This window comes from Podarcis bocagei (genome assembly GCF_964188305.1).
Source record: "Podarcis bocagei genome assembly, chromosome: 12".
Lineage (NCBI taxonomy): Eukaryota > Metazoa > Chordata > Lepidosauria > Squamata > Lacertidae > Podarcis > Podarcis bocagei.
The window spans coordinates 42,323,878-42,345,702 of record NC_138137.1 but is presented as its reverse complement, the minus strand read 5'-3'; the positions used below and the strand labels follow the sequence as shown (position 1 = coordinate 42,345,702).

Genomic DNA, 21,825 nt, shown 5'->3' with positions numbered 1-21,825 from the left:
ATCATGAAACAAACAAACAAAAAATTGTGCAAAGGTACTATTTTACTAGGTTATATTCTAGTCCTAATTTATTGAATCACAAGCCAGTCTTTTAAAGCCCCATTAATTTGGGAACATAGATTTAAAGCTTGTGATTAATTTCCCCATTGAACTTAACAGTGCTTATTTATGGATTTTTGTATCCCTATAAATGCTCATCTGAATTAGGCATTTTGCTAGTTTTGTAGTGAAATGTCCCCCATTATCTTTAATGGAACAGGACTGGACCAGCAGTTCGCATGGCAGACTCTCCAGTGCAGCTTTCCAACAGAGAAGAAACAAGTGAAGGTTCCTGCTTTGAAATCGTGACCCACAGCTATGGATCCCCTAACAGATACCAGGAGGCAGAGAAAATCCATGAAATATTGCAGGCAGTTATAAATAATTAAAATAAACGGCTGGCTGTTTGCTAACTACACACAACAGAGGGATCAACTTTGTGTTAAAGGCAGTAAGACATCAAAAGCATGACTTACTATTCAGCCCTTTAATAAGTTTAGGTGCTGCTCTCATCACCATAATCACAATAGCAAAGTGAGGTGAATCGTCATATATATGGCCTCGGCCCAGTATACCTGAAGGAGCGTCTCCAGCCCCATCATTCAGCCAGGACACTGAGATCCAGTGCCAAGGGCCTTCTGGTGGTTCCCTCCCTGCGAGAAGTCAGGTTACAGGGAACCAGGCAGAGGGCCTTCTCGGTAGTAGTGCCCGCCCTGTGGAACACCCTCCCTTCCCATCAGATGTCAAGAAAATAAACAAATATCCGACTTTTAGAAGACATCTGAAGGCAGCCCTGTTTAGGGAAGTTTTTAATGTTTGATTATTTATTTTTAATATTTTGTTGGAAGCCACCCATAGTGGCTGGGGAAACCCAGCCAGATGGGCAGGGTATAAACAAACAAACAAACAAACAAACAAACAAACAAACAAACAAACAAATAATAATAATTCCCCAGTTATTATTATTCCCCAGTTGTTGTTGTTGTTGTTGTTGTTGTTGTTGTTGTTGTTGTTGTTGTTGTTATTATTATTATTATTATTATTCCCCCAGTTGTATAAATGACTGAGACTAGGATCTGGACTTGCCAAGGGCCATTGAGCAAATTAATGGTTCAAATGCATAGTGCTCGGCAATCAATCAGTCAGTCAGTCAGTCAGTCAGTCAATCAATCAATCAATCAATCAATCAATCAGGCCTACAAATGCTCTATATGCCCAATAGGGCATTATTTATATCTTACAAAGAGGCCTCTGCTGAGTCCAAAAGTTGTTTTAAAAGAAACGTTTCAGCCCAAATGTTGGGGTTTGGGGTATGTGTGCAAGAAAACAACTCCATTGCTCCCCCCCCCGCCATCTTTGCTCAATTCACCACTCAATTCATGGTCCTGCCCATGATGACAATCACATTTTCAGCTGTTGCTGGGTGGCATTTTTCTGTATAAACTCTCACTCTGTATAAGACTGCAGAGTGAGGACAGGAAGTAACTCTCACTCTGACTTCATGTGGATTCAGACGTCTTCCTTCTGGAGTACTGTGGGATGCCCAAGAGAACCAGGAATCACCAGCAGCAGTGAATCTGCCCCACCTCAACACATTGCCACTCCCAAATCCAGCCCAAGAACAAAATAGTGAAGTATGTGTGTGAAAGGCATTTTGCCCAACACTAAATCAAACACTGTCATGACTATGAAACTTAAATTCTTAAGGGCATGGAAGAGACATGCTGTCCTTATACTTTTTATAAGACCACTCTTATACTTTTTAGACAGGGAAAACATGTGCAAGAAGAACTTGGAGCTAATGAGAAGCAGTGTTTCTGGTCTCTGGGTAGCTGTTCCACCTATGCACATTTCTTCCATGCTGAGGGCCACTTTATACATAGTGGTCCCCAGGTGATCACACCTGGAGCACATTGAAGCTGCCACTGACGGCAGAGCACACAGGTAGGCCTCTGCACCATGTGAACAACGTAGACATGGAAGACTTGTTTTCATGTCACAAATCATTGTGACTCACACAAGTCACAATGGCTGCATATATATATATATCGGGTACTCAGTCCCCAAACAGGAGTACTTGGCAGCCCATGCAATGTAAATAAGCAATACAGTAATTCTGCAAATTGTAGATAAAATGCAAGCTGGCTTCTAGATGATAAAGGCTCATAACTTATAAGTGATTTAGCAACTCAGTTGTATTTCATATATACATTCAAACTCTTACTGGGCATTGCTATAAATAAATGAGAAGGAATCATAATAAATAGCAAAGTCATTCTTGGCAAGTCACTCTTGTTAGAATGCCACGTTCTTGAAAAGTTTTCTTGGGATCCCTTTGTCAGAGATTCATGACAAGAAAGCATTTTGTCAGGTTTCCAACGTCAAGGATAATGGACTTGGAAGAAATTTTGGAACACCTACTTTATGAATCAGGAAAATGCAAGTGACGCTATGTTACAAATGTGCAACCAATAAGAATATCTATCTATCTATCTATCTATCTATCTATCTATCTATCTATCTATCTATCTATCTATCTATCTATCGGAATATATAGAAATATTTATAGGAATATATGTAAATTCCTGTTTATGTAAATACGGTATTTGAAGCAGAAGTTACTAGCCACAAACCCGTCTAAGAAATATGCAAAGTTCACATATTTTGGTTGCTTCCAAATGTAGAACAAACCACACTGAACCAATAAAAATGAGTAGTTTATTTATTTATCTATTTAATTTACTAAATATTTACCGCCATTCATCTGAGGATCACAGGGCAGCTGACAGTATTCTGCCACAAAGTTTGAATTTTCTTGCCACAAGTTACTGTTTTTCTTAAACACATTATGCGGTTGCCCTAAACCATTAGTCTTAAGAGGGGAAATGTCCAGTAGAAATCTTAGAATGCAGCACAGTAGCCTTGGGAGGGTGGGGGTTGCTCTGAAAAACAGATATTCATCTTTTAATAAATAAAAAATATTATCTGTTTTATGTTGACCAGGTGTTGGCGGCTGACCATATTATTTGCAAGACACTGTGTATTGTTTGTATATTGGCTGCCTGCCAGAACATCTCTGAGGTGTGATATCTATACAACAATCTGCAATCACTCGTGCAATTGCTGTAGTGGCATCTGCATGGTGTCAGGAGCAGCGATGGCCCCAGGTTACTCATCTCTCATGATTTTAGTTTTACAACGTGCTTCACTGCTCTACATCATGGGTGGTATCATTTCACAGCTTTATTAGTGGAGATATTTCTGTAAGTCTTTCCCTTCTGTAACTATCAACACCTTTCCCCTACAGAACTTGGTTTAACAAAAGTTATCACATCACCTGCCCGCTCTTGTTCTTTGTGACTAGTATGCCGATAATTCTCTATACGAAGCCCTGAGGCTTTTGTTCAGCAACAGAATCCAGAAATGAGCAAGAGAAAATAAATGTAAGATACTAGTGTTATTTTCACCTAAGGATTCTAATCAAATCATCTTAGCCCAGTCATGCAGCCAATACAAAACGCGCTGGTAAACATGCTTTGCTAAAAGCTGTTATAGTCTGGATTCAGCTAAGTAGGTGTGTTAACGGGAGCCAGTGCAATGGGTCCTGCTATAGGGCAACAGGACTCCCTGCTTTCCTTCCTTTGCGTTGCTCCCCAGTTGGCTCTGGGGATATGGAGAAACACCACAACAGTGCATAGGGGCAGAAGAGGAGACCGTCCCATTGGGCAAGCTGAAATTTTGACACTGATAGAACTATCAGAAGAGCACAACATCACATTGCTCCTGTTATTCTAATAGCACATTGTTGAGCATATAGCAAGGCAAGTATACTCTAAACACACTTGTATATGCAAGTATACTCAAATGAACACAATACCAAAATCGTTTAAGTTTCAAACAGTGCATTGGACATGAACTTTATCACTTACTTGATCTCTTCCTGATTTATGTGATGTCATATGGCGTTCAAGTTGTGTTCTATATGCAAACGTGTAACTGCATAAGGAGCAACTAAAGTTATCTTCATTTTTTTCATGGCGATATTTAATGTGTTCTTTCAGAGAGGTAAAGCGTTTGTACCCTCTATCACAGTAAGGGCATGTAAGCAGCTGGGAAAATGCATCTGGCGTGCCTGAAGAAGAATAAGGAAACATTTTAGGGGGCTAATTATTGCAGCATAGTATATAAACAAATGAATCAGTACATTTAGGGCAACATCCAAAACTGTCCACCTGAAAATCCACTTGCACAATGGGACTCTTGGTTTTTCTCCCCTCCCTCCAGTTCAACATACACCCCAACCTGAAGAGCACAGGGGGAGGGAAAAGCCCTGTTGTGTAGGTGGATGCCTGCTTGCACTGCCCTGACTCTTACTTTAAGGATATAAATTGTAAATAGATATCTAACAAGTTCTGAATTTCTTAGGATAGCCTTGATGAATGGTGAAATGACCCAAGAGCAATGGGAAAGGAAATTCTACACCCACACTGACACATACTCTACTATAGCACAAATGACATTTTGTACATATCCAGTCAGAAGTCCTAATTACTTTAGTGATGCTTACTACCAGGTACATTGGTATAGGAGCACTCTGAGTTCCTTTTAAAACTGACTAAAAGCTTCCAAGTCACTCACCATAGCTCTTCAACTGTTTGTTTTCATATTTTGATCAGGGCTAACTCACAATAACTTTGTGGGGGTTTTACCAAACACTTCTAATTTCTTTATAAAAGAATACAAACTGGCTACTAATACTAGTAAAGCTAGCCAACCCTTTAAAAAGTAGCATTATTTTGAAGACATTTCACAGTGGTTAATACTAAGGTTCTTTTATGGAGTGCCATAAAAAGGCACTTCCTATTAATTTGGAATTTACTGCTGTAAATTACCATCACATAAAATTTCAAAAGCATTTAATATATGGTTCATTCCATATCAAGTGATCCAGCTTTTTTACCTCATGTCATCCAATTTTCTTAATATTGTGTGCACTTGTTGAATGATCAAAACTAAATTTAAATCTAAATTTTTAATTTTTCATCTCATCCCATTTTTGACTTATGAGGGTTTGAAATTTCAAAAAATTGAACTCAAAAACAGGATGAGATGAAAAAATTAAAAATTTCTATTTAAACTTAGTTTTGATCATTCAACAAGTGTACAAAATATTAAGAAAACTGGATGACATGAGGTAAAAAAAGTTGGATCACTTGATATGGAATGACCCATATACTAGACACTGTAAAGTATAGTTTGGCAAGGACCTTATCCACAGGTATACAATCAGACATGGTGGAAATCTGAGATCAGATTACTTGACTTCCCCAGTTCCCAGCCCTTAAAAGAAGCCATGGGGACAGGGAGCTCTGATTTTGATCAGAACAGTGGCATTTGAGGAAGTACTTAGCCCTGGAGTACCCAGTACAGTCACCTTGGGCATCACAATGCCTCCAGACACCCTACATGGTGGCTGAGCCCCTCCGAACCTCCCAATGTGCTAGACAGAGAATAGCAGGCCTCCACCTGCCCAATGCCCTTCCCTTCCTTTTCCTCAAAATGCCCCAGAGCCCTAGGTAGAGCCAGACACATTTTCATAGAAAAGGAAGAGCCCATGCTTCAGTTTGCAGACACCAGCAGAAACGCTTTCAGGAAAGAAAAAGAAGGGGGACCCTACCACTTACTTGTAAGTTTGGAGGATCAGGGTGTGTGTTTTGCTTTTTCCTTGGTGGATGTTTGGGATGGGTGGATTTGTGTGTGTGCGTGTTCAGTGCGGTGATTAGGGCTCGTCTTCTGCCTGCCCTTTTTAAATACAGGGGTTACCCTCCCTCATAACTTTAACTCCCTGAAGCTGCTGCAGAGAGTGTGTGTGTGTTTTCTTTCTTAAAAAATGAGCTCAATAGGAGCTAGTTCAGTCAAGAAAATGGTGTGGGGAAACACTCCCTCCCAGTGCCACACTCTGATTAACTTTGGATGCCTCCATGTGGCTGCGTTAATAGAAAAAAGTAAAGGTTCTCTGGTATTGCATATGATTTGGTCTTAAGGAGGACATGAAAAAGGGGGAAAGAGGAAGTGCAGATGGGAGAGGCTGTTCTATTTTCCACATTGGGCATTGCTCTTTCAATTCCTACTTTTCAGTAAAGATCCTTCTCACCAGCATCGACTTGTAGGGCCACTTCCACCTTATTCTGCCCTATGCAACCGTTACTCTTTCTACCACTGCTTTTAAGTCCATGCTCCCTATTGAAACCATGCAGTTTCTTACACCCTGCACAAGACTGGCACTAAACAAACATTTCAACAATAATGACTGAGAGGACCAGTCCTGCACCTGTAAATATGTGTCAGTTACAGTGGCATTTAGCACATGGACTTAGAAGAAAGAATCTATGTGCTTAACCCTAATGACTAGTAAGTAAATCAGATTTGAATTACAAGAGTATTAATATATGGAGAATATGAGAAACACACAGGATATCCTAATGATAAATAAAATTTTAACACAAAGGTTATATTTTGGATTTTGACTGCATTTTAAAGTCTATGGTTTTTTTCTGTGGAAATGCCATCATTCATACTTTTTATTTCAAAATGGAAGCCAATGTATACAGCGCTTGCTTCCAATAACACCATTTTCCAAATTACAGAAAACAGAAGTAATATTAACCATTTTCATCCTGGCCACTGGCTTCTGGTGTTCCTTGTCTTTGATCCTCCTCAGGTGCTTCAGGGTAGATAACTGCTGTATCGTCTTGTTGCAGAAATTCTTCAACATTAGGGTCATGATTTTGTTCATTTTCTGCATCAGAATCACATTCATCTTCTTTTACTACAAGTAAAAGACAACTTGTGAAGAATGAGAGAATTTCAGTAACAGATATTAGAATTCGGCTTTCATTTTTAAAGGAGAGACATGTCACAGCCTTCATAACTATGAAGAGAAGCTTGAAAACATGCGGACAATGATATAAAAGTCTGGGCCAAAGTCTGCATGCTGGAACAAATAACTCTTTATTTCTCCCTTTTTGGTCACTCCATTTAAAATACTGCCAAGGCTTGAAGCAGCATCATGGTAGCTGCAGCAGCTCTTGAAGAGAACTACAATGCCATATAGGAGTTCTTGAAGAGAACTAGCCATGTTCCTAGCCATAGAATGTCTTAAGTCTGTGCGGCTGAAAATGATGGAGGGAGCCTGGGGGAAAAGGGCTCCCTTTTGCTTCCTGTGATGCCACTGCTTCCAAACCACTGCCAACGGCAAGGTAAGAAAGCATGTTACCGGGATGGCGGCAATAGCTTTGAAACTTGCAGGAACGTAGTAACTGGTGGTGGTTTGGTGACAACTTTCTGAACTCTTGGGATTTTTCATGAGAACACAGAAAAATCCTGACATGCCAGAGGAAAGCCCCTGGTCTTTCACTCATCACTACATCCTTGGTATCTCATTCCCTGCTTACCTTCCCTTTAACGCAGGCCTCCAGCTCCTATACAAATCTTTGTAACTCAGTTATAGGAGAGAAGGCCTTAGCAGTGTAGAAATAGTTCATGCAACTCGCAAACTGGAGTTCATGATATTATTATGCGATTTGCATATAAACCTCCACACTCTCTGCAACCTGAGCTAATTTGGCAAGTCTTACGCCATATGCCTCCTGATCTAAAAGAGGACTACCTCCTTCTCCATGGGCCCTCTCCACCCGAGATTAGGCCCATGGTTTTTTTTCTGTCCTGGCACACTGCTTATAAAACTCCCTTCTGAAAGAAAGCCTGCAAGATACAATCCATAAGGAATGTTAGACCAAAGGTAAATAGTTTTTTGTTCTGCCAGGCCTGTAGAATGTTGATTTTAATTCTGACTGCTGGGTGTATTGTTAATTTTAAATATTGCTGCTACTGGCTGGTTTATTTTTAAACTCTTCTTTGAAAAAGCAGGAAGAGAAACAAAACTGTAAAAAACAAACACACCCATGAAAGATGCTAAAAAGACATGTTGCATACACACACACCCCTTGCCTTTTCAAAAATGGCTAACCTCACTTTTTCAATCTTTGAAATCTTCAGTTTAGAGCACTGGAAGAAGAAACAGCAACAATCTAGCAGCTCCAATTACCTGTATAGAGTCTATTTAAAAGGCACTCTTTGGCATCACAGTACAAAATGTATATTCATGCATGCAGCACTTCCTTTTCATAGCTAAGTATGGGAAGTACAGCATGTGTAGGAGTTTGTACTGTGGTAGAGAAATTTCTGTTTCTTTTTGCTTACTTCCTTATTTTTTTTATCCTTTTAACACTTCGGTAATTGCATTTTCAAATACATCTCTATAGCCCCAGAATATTAACAAGAGCTTGCAGTATGAATAATAATTATGGGAGACAACACGCCCTACAGAGGTGTACGTCGCTCACCCAGAGTTAGGATATAGTGCCAATTTAAAACCCCATGCGAAGAATCATTATTTTCCATACAATTAAAATAAGGCAACTACAGTAAATAAAGCATCCTTGGCATATTGTGGCTCATTATATATAAGCTAATTTTACATACATTGTTAAGCATAAAATGTAATATTAAGGTATTATGGCTAATAGTATTACCTCAGCTGGGACCCATCATAATGCTCTGTTGTGATCTTGCAACAGACCAGAAGTAAATTGTTCATCCATTGCTCTTGTTCCCTGAACCAAAAAGCAGCTAAGAGGCTGCAGAGGCACTGTAGTCAGTGGAAGGGATTGCTTTGCATAATTTACTAGCAACACCTCAAAACTGCTCTAATGGGAGTCTAAGCCAGTCATCTTCGCTAGTCATACTTCAGGCTTCATATGCAGACAGACAGACCAAAAGGACGAGGGGTGGCAGAGAAAGACGAATAATAGCCTTCCTCAAGAACACGCACTGTTATGTAAACCTCAATGATATGCTAAGTACCACAAACACAAATGAAGGAATTTGGGGACAAATACCTGTACATCCAGATTCATCTGCTTGAGCTTCAGGCCCCAGGATTTCCTTTGCTTCTTTACTAGCTAAAATAGGACAAGAAGAGAAGCTTTAGAACTTTACATAATCCAGAAACCCTCATTTGCTTAAAACAGCTTTTTGTCTCTTGCCATTGGAGAAATGCACACCCTCAGACACCAGCACCACGGTGAGCAGAAATTTTCAGTTACACAACAGAAAGCAAACAGACTACAGCAACGAGCTGGAATTCATGTCTTTCTAGCCACTCTCTCACACCAGGCTATTGCAAAAGGTACCGTTTCTGGTGCCTCCTGCAAAAGTCCAGTTGGAAGGGACCCTTGCTCTGCAGATTTGGGAAGCCCAGACAATTATGTTATTTGAACATGGATAAGACATTCTGCTGCATATTTAATCATGGTTGCCTCTTTTGCATAAATCAGATGTATGTTGTATAAAAATGCTCTGAGCATATTATTAACAACAGTACATGTTAGAAACTCTCCCCAATGTCCAAATTCAAGGAACAATATGTTTATTTACTATAGTAGTAAAAAGAACTTAGGAGTCTGAATCCTAAAACTAAAGGCAAATGTGGCATAATAGTATAAAATTAGAACATGCAATCAGAACGTTTATCAATAGATTTACTAGCCCTGATTAACGTTCTTGTAAGAGTTAAGTACAGTACAGAAATGAAAGTACTATGCAATGTTGCTACTAAGCAAAAGCAGCAAACAGATGATGCATTTTCCAATCACTTATTCTGCTATATACCAGTCCTGTATTGACTACTAAGCTGCATCCAACCAAGGCATACCAGACTATTCCTTCAGTGGGTCTACTCTAAATATGACTTAGCTGGGTACAAACTGTATTTATTTATATCTCACTTTTCAAAGGTAATTTCTGGTGGATTTCCCAATATAAATAAAACTGTATAGAGACAGATATATCTATATAAATATAGATATAGATCAAAATCCAACAATCCAATATCAGCAAACAAACTATCAGGTAAAAATCCGAACAAATTTTAGAAGAATTTTGGATCATTTTAAAAAACAGTTTCATATCTATTTTAAAAATATAAGCAGAAAATTTGAACACGGGGTATTAAACCCCATTAAAAGCCTGCACAAACAGCATTATGCTTTCCTGGCATCCAACTACAGTGCTGTTTCTACCTACTGTTGATTAGGTTTAATTTATGGACTTGTAATGTTTATGTCTTACATGGTTAGCTTGTTGTACTGAGCCATATGTAACTTGCCCTGGGACCACATGGTGTAGGGTGTGCTGCAAATGCAAAATCAATAAATATAGTGATATTTTAATTCTCTTCTGTCAGTACTAATTAACAGGCTTGCTGCTATATTTTGAATAATCTTGAAAGGCAACCTTGGTGCACTGAAGTTATCCATCTAGATGTTATCAGGGCCTTGATAACTTTGGCCAGCTTTCATTTCTGTAATTTTTCTTTCTTAAAATATTGATAGTGGATTTGGAAGTTGATGGCCAAAACAGAATCTACATACACAGGAGATTCCATGTGTGCTCTCAAAGCATGGCCTTCAATTACGTGAGACACTGCCCACTATTTATACTTTGTGTATGAGTTTAGAAAGTGTCTAGAAAACTGTGCTAGGATCTGTAGGAAAGACCTTGGGCTTGCAGCTGATGCCATTTAGAAGATTCCTCCTAAAGAATTCACAACATGCCTCTGTAAATAGCTCTAACTTAGCCCTGAAAATAAAATTAGGTTTAAATTCAAACGTGAACATGACCCTGGAGAATGTGAATTATTCCTGGGTATACTCTACTTCATTTAAGAAGTTCTACCTTCTTCATGGGAGGATGACCTAAGAAGCACACGCAACCTTTCAAGCAGCAGACTTTAGTTAAGTATTGCTTTACTCACACAAGTACAAATACAGAGATGTGCAGATAGGTCATCAGACTATTCCCAAGTGATAGATTTAAGCTAATTTATTATGTACAAACCAAATGTTTGCCTCAGATACTATCTATCTTATGCTTCCTCCTATTACCCCTCCTGCAGATAAACCAGATTTCAAAAATTAAAACTAGAATTATGTAGTAGCAAAAGAAAAATTGCAATCCTCCAATCTAGCTGTTGATTTCTTAAAACTGAGAAATGTCATATAACAAGAGACTGGGTTGTTGCTTTATTCCACAGAAGGTGGTTCAAGGAACTTCAAAGCCTTGACCTATGGTACTCAGATCTAATGCTTTTCCTGTTTCTTCAGAAGAGAGGTGAAACGTGTGTAACACCAAATATTTTAAGTATTTCAGATGATACAAAATTTATTCAACTGGGTTGATGATGTGAGAAACTGAGAGACTAAAGGCATGGGCTCAGAGAAGTGTATCACAAGAATAGAATTCTAGGAGTATATTACTTTTTCTGATTGGCATTCTCTGGTAGTAAAGTTGGGAGATTGCAGTGAGATCTAACAGAAGTAACAGACTAATTGAAACTAACAACATGTACTCTAGCTATCTTTTTGTAGTATCATCAAAAAAAGGTTACTTTATAAGAGGCACGTGAGTGTCTTCCTGTTGCAAAGTAATTAAAAATTGCTCATTTCCTCTGCTGGAACAGAAAAAAGCATTTAGGAAAGGAATCTTAAGGAGTTTGTGGAAGTCAGAATTCAATACTGCTGAAGCAAACAAACAGAACGGTCAGCAGGCTTACAGAGATTGATATCTAACTTTGCAAAAGTTAAATTGTTATAATAGGGATAAAAGATCTTGAACATAGTTGGCCTTCATGTTTCTTTAAGTACCAAAGAAGACCTCATTGTGCTGGGAGAAAAAATCAACAAGGTAGTGAAGAGCTGAACAACATGAGCACGACTTAAATGCGGAAGAAAATGCATTTAGACCCCCCCTAAACACTCGCAGCTTTGACAATCATTTGAGATTTCATAAACCAGAAAAGACACAGCATGCCCATGGCCATGGCAACTTGGCATCCCATTGAAAAAGAACTCCATGGCTGATTAGGTGGGGAATAAAGGCAAAGAGCCTAGGAGCATAAGAAATTCTTATGTTTGATCATTACTGGTGGGTGTCAGAGTAAGAAGCTGAGGAAACAGAAAAAGTTGAGTCTCAAGATCTAGCAAAGCCCTACTGCAACATCCCAGTGAACTGGTAAGGACCAAGAAGCTTTTGAGCCCAAGTAAATAGTGATTAAGGCTACACACGTCTTCATGTAAGCAAAATTCCATGCAACCTGACAAATTAAACTCATGATAAGGGGCATATGAAAGCAAAAAAATGTCTACAGAAAGACACATAGGGCTTTTAATGAAAGAAACTGCAGAATGAAGTAATACTTAATTGAAAGCAACCAAAATCTGAACAGTGGACAGATTTTGCTCAGACACCTGTTTTCAAAAACAAGAAGGAAAGTGTTGGCGCAAGTAAAAAATAGGTATATAGAAAGGAGAATTCCCTAAATGCCCAAATCTAGATTTGGGGGCAAGTACTCTTTGGTGAGGGGACGCGGGTGGCACTGTGGGTTAAACCAGAGAGCCTAGGACTTGCCGATCAGAAGGTCGGCAGTTCGAATCCCCGCGACGGGGTGAGCTCCCGTTGCTCAGTCCCTGCTCCTGCCAACCTAGCAGTTCAAAAGCACGTCAAAGTGCAAGTAGATAAATAGGTACCACTCCAGCGGGAAGGCAAACGGCATTTCTGTGTGAGTTCATCAAGTACACTGAGAGAGAACGATAAGCTTAATTGCCCATTTCCTCCTAAGGTAAGCGGCAGTGATGCTGCTAAACCTAGCAGGATAGCTTATTCTATGGTATTAACCCCTTTATGCATTAATTAGACTTAAAGCATGTTGGTCATATAAGGCTGGTTGTCCCACAGAAAAAACCCTGAAAACTGGATTAGTCCTGCTACTTCTGAACACAACTGGTACTATGAACCCAACCCCAGCTCACAAGTCAATGGGTGTGGGCACTTCATTTACATGGTAGAATGAGTGGCACAAGTCTCTTCTCTCTGCCATACAGGTAACTTCTTGTATGAAGCAGTAACTCTATCAGCACTAGGTAAAATAGGGTGGGGGAGATGATCTACCTGAATCAGGACCAAAAATAACTGTTATTTGAGCTAGCAGTCAACAACTGTTCCCTTTTCTTTCATTTTTATGCAGAATACAGTCATTTCAGTGCTGTGCAATTTTGTAAAAAGTTAATATATTGCTATGTTTGCAAGGTCTTTTTAGGTAGAGACACTGATGATGACATATACCTTCATCTTCCCAGCAACTGTTTGCACTTCCTTCTCTTTCACTGCGTTCTGGTAATACTGCATGGTCTTTTGGCAAGTCATCATCTGGCACGCTGTTATCACAATCTGCTGCATCTGGTATACTTTCCTCTTCAACAATGTGCAATTTGTCTTCGTCATCTGAATCAGAATTTGTTTCTACGACGTTATTGTAATTGGTAACTGCAGAGAAACAAAACGAAAGATCAGTGTAACTATGCTGTTTAGTAACTTTTGGTTTCCAATGCGTACTGACAATCCACTCTATCTGCTGACTTAAGAGGGCAGGCCTCAATTCCAGACAGGCAGCAGAATATTATTGTAATCAATGTTAAAACACATTCTGCCCATGTTCAGAGGCAGCTCCCCCTTTGAGGTCACTCAGATCAAGACCTGTAATTATGACAGTTCTATTAAAAAATTATGCAACGGCAAGAGATCCACAGCAGTTCCTACAGTATAATTCAGTATAATTCAGAGTGTATATTACTACAAAGCTAGTAAATATAATGCTATGGTTTGTTGTTGATGACCTGTGACCAGTCTCTATTGCTCTTAAACCTTGTTCCAGGATGGCAACAGCTATGAGTGGCACTGCCCAAGAGGCTTGGGGACGCTGAAGGCAGCTCTCAGTATGACTTCAGTTAGAATATTGTTGTATTTGCACTAACAATCAGAGTATGTTAATAATGGCTAAGAGCTTTTTAGAAATCAAGTAGCAGAGAGCTAGATATCTCAACACAAACTGCTGCATAGCACTTGCATCGCACGCCTCCTCTAAATGTATGCTACTTTGGCTTCCATGATGGAAGAAAGAATGGATTTAAGAAAAGAAATTAAAATTAGTGAATAAAGTTCTACAAAGAATCAACCCGCCAGTCCCATTTCAGATTATTTTCAGCAAATTTCTTGTTGGCTTTTATTTTTCATATGCATATGACATGGGTACTTGCATTAACTAGGTAATTTCAATTTGATTATACCACCCATGGGCAATAGGGATGTATCTGAATGCTTGAGGGAACAAAAAACAAATTAGATAACCTTAGAAAACAGATCCCCCTATGCAGACCCCCCCCCCATAGTGAGCATGCTCAGAGGGTACGCAATGCTGACCAGGAAGGAAAGGAAAGAGAAGTGCTATAAAACAAGAGGGGATGGAGTATTGTGTAAAGATGCTGCTGACTGGCCGGGACACTGAACAGGAGCACCCCACACGGCAATGTTTCCTTCAAAGCCAACTTGTAAAGGGTATTAGTCTAGTTTTGAACCATCAAGCTAATACTGTTACAGTTCTACTACACATTAACCTTTACAAGTATTTATTAAGGATTTCTGCTTCAGTAGCCAGAAGTAAAGCTGTTTACCATACCAATCTACAAAGCTAGAGGCTACCGCTCCCTTAAACATAGTACTGCATGTGCCCCCTCCATCCCTTTGGTAATACACAAGCACAAACAGCACTTTGGATCCGTCAGACATAGCTCCTCCTTCAGCATATGAAACCATGAGTCTATGGTTTCACCTATAGCTAAGATTTTTTGATGGTTGCCTGCTTCTCAGAATGTAAGATTAATTATGTAGGAGATCCAGTTATATTTTCAGTCTTTTACCAACCAACCACCCCACCCCCTTTAGGGAAGCTGAACTGAATTGGCACACACACACGTACTGTATTTGATTTGATCAACGGTGCCAGAGGAAGGGTGCATAGTACTTTTTAGGGACGCAGGTGGCACTGTGGTCTAAACCTCTTGGGCTTGCGTTGCTCTGTCCCAGCTCCTGCCAACCTAGCAGTCTGAAAGCACACCAGTGCAAGTAGATTAATAGGTACCACTGCAGCGGGAAGGTAGACGTTTCCGTGCGCTCTGGCTTCCATCACAGTGTTCCGTTGTGCCAGAAGTGGTTTAGTCATGCTGGGCACATGACTCTGAAAGCTGTCTGTGGACAAATGCCAGCTCCCTCGGCCTGAAGGCGAGATGAGTGCTGCAAACCCATAGTCGCCTTTGACTGGACGTAGCTGTCCAGGGGTCCTTTACCTTTTTTTTTACCTTTGCATAGTACTTTTCTTACAGTACCCGTTTGTTCTTATCTAAAAACATCTCTGAAACTGCTGTTAGCCCTGTAGAAATGATTTTGATTGGGAATGGTATACTGTACAGCATTAGAAGAAAGTGTGAGACAGCCCCCCCCCCCAAGTGCTACAGCTCTGAGTAAATTCAGAGGCCCCGCCCCTGCTTTCTGAAGTGAAAATAAAAATATTGGGAGATCCAAACATGCCCAGAGAGACTGGTCAAATCTCATCAGTTGGTTGGTGTGCCTCTAACAAAGAAAAATGGTAAGTTATTTTTAGTCATTATTGAAGACTGTCAACGTACTGTCACCAGATGGAATATTACATGCAGCATCACTGGATGTAGCTGCTTATAATAAAATATATGTTTATGATATGTCCTTGTGGTGGTATAACTCCTACCACTCCTTCTCCCACCTCCCCTCCAAAAAATCCCTAAATTATATTTATCAAACATAAAGGTGCCTTATTCATAGTCTTTCCCATATATGTATATATGGGCACAGCTTTTGAAAAAACAGGGGCTAGGAGACATTTGTGAGCCTGGCACATGAAGTCTGCCCTCTTAATCCTATCAATTTCCGAGAGTAAAGAAATATACCAGGGAGAGAAAACTGTACGGCTGAAAACGAGCAGCTCATCAACGCTCAAAAAATTAACTCACAGGCCCAGTGAGTCATCAGCAGAGACTAGAAGTTAAAGCAGGATGCAGAGCAAATAAATGCTGTCAGTTCTAACATGCAATGATCCAAGTAAATACAAGGACCATAGGGGAAGCAAACATTCACTTTTGCCCCCAGAACACCAGCTATTTATTTGACCTGGGTGGAAGTTATATCCTTCCCCCAAAATCAGACAAATACTCACAACCTGAGCATGTGGAGCTACAGTGAGGGGGGGGGAAGTATTTGATCCCCTGCTAAATTTGCCCGTTTGCCCTCTGACGAAGAAATGACCAATCCATAATTTTAATGGTAGGTTTATTGTAGCTGTGAGAGACAGAATAACAACAGGAAAACCCCCAGAAACCCAGAAGACAAAAGAGATTGATGTGCATTATAAGGAGTGAAATAAGTATTCAATCCCTTTGTAAAAGATGACTTAGTACTTGGTGGCAAAACCCTTGTTGGCAATTACAGAGATCAGACGTTTCTTGTAGGTGGCCACCAGGTTTGCACACATCTCAGGAGGTATTTTGTCCCACTCCTCTTTGCAGATCCTCTCCAAGTCAGTAAGATTTTGAGGCTGATGTGTAGCTACTCGAACCTTCAGCTTCCTCCACAGATTTTCAATGGGATTAAGGTCTGGAGACTGGCTAGGCCACTCCAGGACCTTAATGGGCTTCTTCTTGAAACACTCCTTTGTTGCCTTGGCCGTGTGTTTTGGGTCACTGTCATAATGGAATATCCATCCTTGACCCATTTTCAATGCCCTGGCTGAGGGAAGGAGGTGCTCATACATGGTCCCGTCCATCGTCCGTTCGATGCGGTGAAGGTGTCCTGTCCCCTTAGCAGAAAAACACCCCCAAAGCATAATATGTCCCCCTCCATGTTTGATGGTGGGGATGGTGTTCTTGGGGTCATAGGCAGCATTCCTCCTCCTCCAAACATGGCAAGTTGAGTTGATGCCAAAGAGCTCGATTTTGGTCTCATCTGACCACAACACTTTCACCTAGTTCTCCTCTGGGTCATTCAGATGTGCATTGGCAAACTGCAGATGGGCCTGTACATGTGCTGTCTTGAGCAAGGCGACCTTGTGGGCTCTGCAAGATCTCAGTCCTTCACGGTGTAGTGTGTTACCAACTGTTTTCATGGTGACTATGGTCCCAGCTGTCCTGAGATCAATTACAAGTCCCCCCATGTAGTTCTGGGATGCTTCATCATCGTTCTGATCATTGCAACTCCATGAGATGAGATCTTGCATGGAGCTCCAGACCGAGGGAGGTTGACAGTTATTTTGTGTTTCTTCCATTTGCGAATTATTGTACCAACTGTTGTTACCTTCTCACCAAGCTACTTGGCAATAGTCTTGTAGCCCCGTCCAGCCTTGTGCAGGTCTACAATCTTGTCCCTGACATCCTTGGACAGCTCTTTGGTCATAGTGGCTACTTTGGGATCTGCTGGATTGATTGCTTCTGTCGACAGGTGTCTTTTGTATAGGTACTGTAACAAGCTGGGATTACAGGTAAGACCTCTCCCTTACAGCAGGTGCCTCTAATCTCAGTTTTTACATACAGTGAAGATACCAGGTAGCCTGACATCTGGCTGGTTGATAGGGGATCAAATACTTATTTCACTCATTATAATGCACATCAATCTCTGACTTTTGTCTTCTGGGTTTGTGGGGGTTTTCCTGTCTCTCGCAGCTACAATAAACCTACCATTAAAATTATGGACAAGTCATTTCTTTGTCAGAGGGCAAATGGGCAAATTTAGCCGGGGATCAAATACTCCCCCCCCCCCGCTGTGTCTTCCATGATAAATACTGAATTGGGACACATCTTCATACTATGTATCATCCAAATTCAAGTTAAGACAATCCTAATGCCCCCGAGAAGTATCCACACCTCTCACTGAACGATAGCAGTGACAATAAACCCAGTGGAATTAAAAAAAAATTGCACTGAGAGATGGAGAAACAGCATAACCCTTTAATATATGTGCCGCTTTTGAGAGATTGGTGTTAGCAGCAAAACAGGCAAAAGCAGTAAACTGGGAAGAAACATAAAGCAGGGAAATCTGAAATCCAACAGTTATAGGGGGAGAAATAACACTGGGAGTGAAAGGTGAGACACGTACTACATACAGTCCCTTGATGATCCAGTCCTTGATCCAGAGAAAATGCACCAGCCTTAATTATAACTGAAATTGTTATAATTTCAGTTAAGTGAACACTTATTTTTTAAAATTCAATTATTTGGTCCAGACTACTCTAAGGGCAACTGAATTGCTGGAAATAGAAGATCGAATACTTCAGCAAAAAGTTTATATACCAACTACAGTCAAAGTATTGCAGGAGATTCTTAATCTCTCTAAATTAAGCTATCCCTGGAAAAAGAGCTCTCAAGAACGCGAAATGTGTTTGGCTTTAAGTAAATGCATATTTTTACCCTTATTGAATCAATTCCTTTTTGAGCTTTGGCTAGATAATTTGCACCTGAACTGCAGTGTGAGTAGAAAGAGTTAATGCCCTCCTGCACCTACGCCAATTTCTTCTCCTGGCTGACCCCCCATGGCACTTATTTAAAAACACAAGCAAATGTGAGGATTTATTTAAGATACAGTTCAGCCCTAATGAGCAAATCCAGACACAAACTGACCATAAGAGTGCATGCTATAGAGAATGGTATCTCTAATCATGGCTGAATTATCTAACATATATCATTTTGTTTCTTTAGGTACAACACTAGGGTTTGGTATCACACAGTTCAATAACGTCCAAGAAGTCAATCATGGAGAAGGAACTTTGGCACTGAATCAGCTGGTTTTCAAAACAGGGGTTAAATATTTTATCACAGCTCAGTGCTGTTTCCCCAGCTGAAAATACAGTACTGTACCAATGCTATCAGAGGTCCTTCCAAGATTTCCTGTGCCCATTAAAGCTAGGAGATAACACATGTGTAGCATTTATGCATTGCACTGCAGTGTCCCTGTTTGTAAAGATCAGACCAAGGGTGCCTTTGCTGCTGAATTCTCATTTTATGGACTTCATGGCTTGACTCAATGCAGATTAGCTCACTCATGGATATTTTCTATGGCAATGACACACATTATTAGAAACAACTGCCACAAAAAAACCCTCTACATACAACTGGACCAATCCATCCAGTAATAGATTTTCAATCATCAGCCATGACACAACCTTTTGAGAAATGTTCTCTGTTGCAGCTTAAGAGAAGGGGCCCTGAATTTCCCAGCTCTCAACGCTAACTTTCAGCTGTTTAGAACCACATGGTTATTCATGTGATCACTGATTTGCTCTGTTGATTGCTGTTATGCATTATGAAAAAATAACATTAATCACTGAATACTTTCTGTTGACAGTGGAATAGTGGCTTGTTTCTCTTCACATGTTTCTTGTGCATTGTCTGTTTTAGGAATACACATGGCTTCTGGAGTCTATTTAGAAATCTAAGTAACTGTTTCTACATACATCCCCAAAACAAAACAAAAGGGGGGGGGGAGAGGTGAGTTTCCTCACACATGAGCAGCTCAGTCATGTTTGTGTATAAAGTTGGTGTAAACTGGGCTATATACTTAAGCTGCAGCTGGGAGTCGTTTTTCTAATGCATGCCAATACCTTTCCTAGTCATCACAATTACTGGCTAGATCACTTTACATCTCCTTATGATCAAGACCATATAGATAGCTTTAGGGCCACAGCAGTCCAGCACCCAAGGAGTGAATGCATAGGTCCAGGCAGAAGACATACACAGCATTTTCCACCCACTAGAGCTGCACTGGAAATATTCTCAACGTGTTCAACAGTATTTATTAATATCCAGGATTCAACCCGGGGTGTGTGTGTCTTCAAGCAAGAGTTGAATGAGCATGGCAGTATCTGCCTGGTTTCCGTTTTTTTTTTTTTTTTTAAACTACTCCCAAACCAGTTTTACAAATACACCACATTGATGGACAAATGTGTGAATGTTAATACAGCACTTTTAAACATAAAGCAAGGGGGGAAGAACTAAAATAATGGCACATATTCACTTGAAATATTGATCATTCTACTCACAAAGCTGGAGAAGGCAAAGCACACCTTGTTTGAGAATTTGCTAGGTGTTTTGTTGTCAGATGTGTACAAAATATACTGAGAAACACTTTCTGAATGGTACTTCTTTCTTAACGTTGCAGTAACTGAAATGGAGCAATATCTGAATTTTTTTCTCTCTTTTTTAATCTGTTTGAATAATTATGATCCATACTTTCATAATATATCAAGGTGGCTTACAAAAAAAAGGACATTTGCTAATGCACAGATGCAACACAAATTATTCAGTCCTAAGATAACAAAAACACTGCGGGTACATTTTTACCACTTTATTATCTGATAGTATAGTACAGTACAGGGTAAAGGGCCACATGCCTTAGTGGGCGGGACCAGAGGGAAATGTGGGCAGGCCTTTTTTTTGCAATGGGCTAGTTTATACATACACCTCTTTCTCTCCTCCATCCAGGCACATTCCAGCCAGGCAAAAACACTGGAGGGCTAAAAGTAGGACTCGTGAGGGGTAAGGCCTGGGAAAGTCTTAAGGGCCAGATCAGGGGTCAGCAAACTTTTTTCAGCAGGGGGCCGGTCCACTGTCCCTCAGACCATGTGGTGGGCCGGACTCTATTTTGAAAAAATAAAATAAAAAATGAACGAATTCCCATGCCCCACAAATAACCCAGAGATCCATTTTAAATAAAAGCACACATTCTACTCATGTAAAAGCACCAGGCAGGCCCCACAAATAACCCAGATGCATTTTAAATAAAACGACACTTTCTACTCATGTAAAAACATGCTGATTCTAGGACCGTCCGCGGGCCAGATTGAGAAGGCGATTGGGCCATATCCAGCCCCTGGGCCTTAGTTTGCCTACCCATAGGCCAGATGATGGAGGGCCACATTCAACCTCTGTGCCTAAAACTCCCATCTCTGGTATAGACACACCAAGTATGAATTTACAATGTTCGGGTGTAGTCAGGGGTGCCAACTTTAATGAAACATCTGGGGGGCAGGTAAGTCTCGCCCTGCAGCACATACACCATTTGAATGGCAATGCACATCAACTTGGGGGGGGCACACCCTCAAATATTTTATTAGGGGTGGACAAAGGAAGTTGGTTCCTATGGTTGTAGTCAAAGAACACATGTACGAAACAGCTAAGAACATTGGTTATATAAAACCAGTCTGTATTTATTTATGTTTTGTTGATGTTACATTGCATGTTGTACTCTGCCTTGCTATATTTTATGTCACTGTGGTTTATAAATTTGTAAAGAAAATAATCCTTGCTTCCCAGGACCTTCACATGGCACAAACAGTAATGCCACACAGATATTTTATTGTACATTACATATTGGGGGTATAATGTTCTCTTCTTTCTCACACACCTCTCAGATTTTATAGGTGAGTTGCAACCTGCCAGTTTCCATCCGAATTTTATGAGTTGCTGTTTCATCCTTTTTTATGACATTCCATTCCTTAAAAAAAGGGAATAATGCATCTGGCCGGGTATTGTGGTGTGAATATTAATAGCTGTTCAGACACTAGCATAAAAATTTACACTTACAATTGGAAGATGAGAAAAGGAAGATGAAACAATTTCAAGACTTACGGCTAGAAACTTATTTTTTTATTTTTTTTTATAAACCACCCATTATTCAAAAATGTTGTGGTGGTGTACAAAAAACAAAAACAAACCAAATCTAATATTTTTTTTGTAAACCAACCAACCAACAAAC

General features: G+C 40.1%; 1 protein-coding gene across 2 annotated transcripts in view; it reads right to left on the bottom strand.

Moving 5' to 3' along the window:
• ZEB1 (zinc finger E-box binding homeobox 1) overlaps positions 1–21,825 on the bottom strand; it is a 94,022-nt gene that overhangs the window by 13,492 nt on the left and 58,705 nt on the right. For both annotated transcript variants that reach the window (XM_081164093.1, XM_081164094.1), the window contains exons 2-5: positions 13,282–13,482; positions 9,000–9,062; positions 6,707–6,868; positions 3,969–4,171 (exon numbers count right to left, since the gene is read on the bottom strand). In XM_081164093.1, the coding sequence (XP_081020219.1) occupies positions 3,969–4,171; positions 6,707–6,868; positions 9,000–9,062; positions 13,282–13,482 (629 nt within the window). The remainder of the gene's footprint in view (positions 1–3,968; positions 4,172–6,706; positions 6,869–8,999; positions 9,063–13,281; positions 13,483–21,825) is intronic.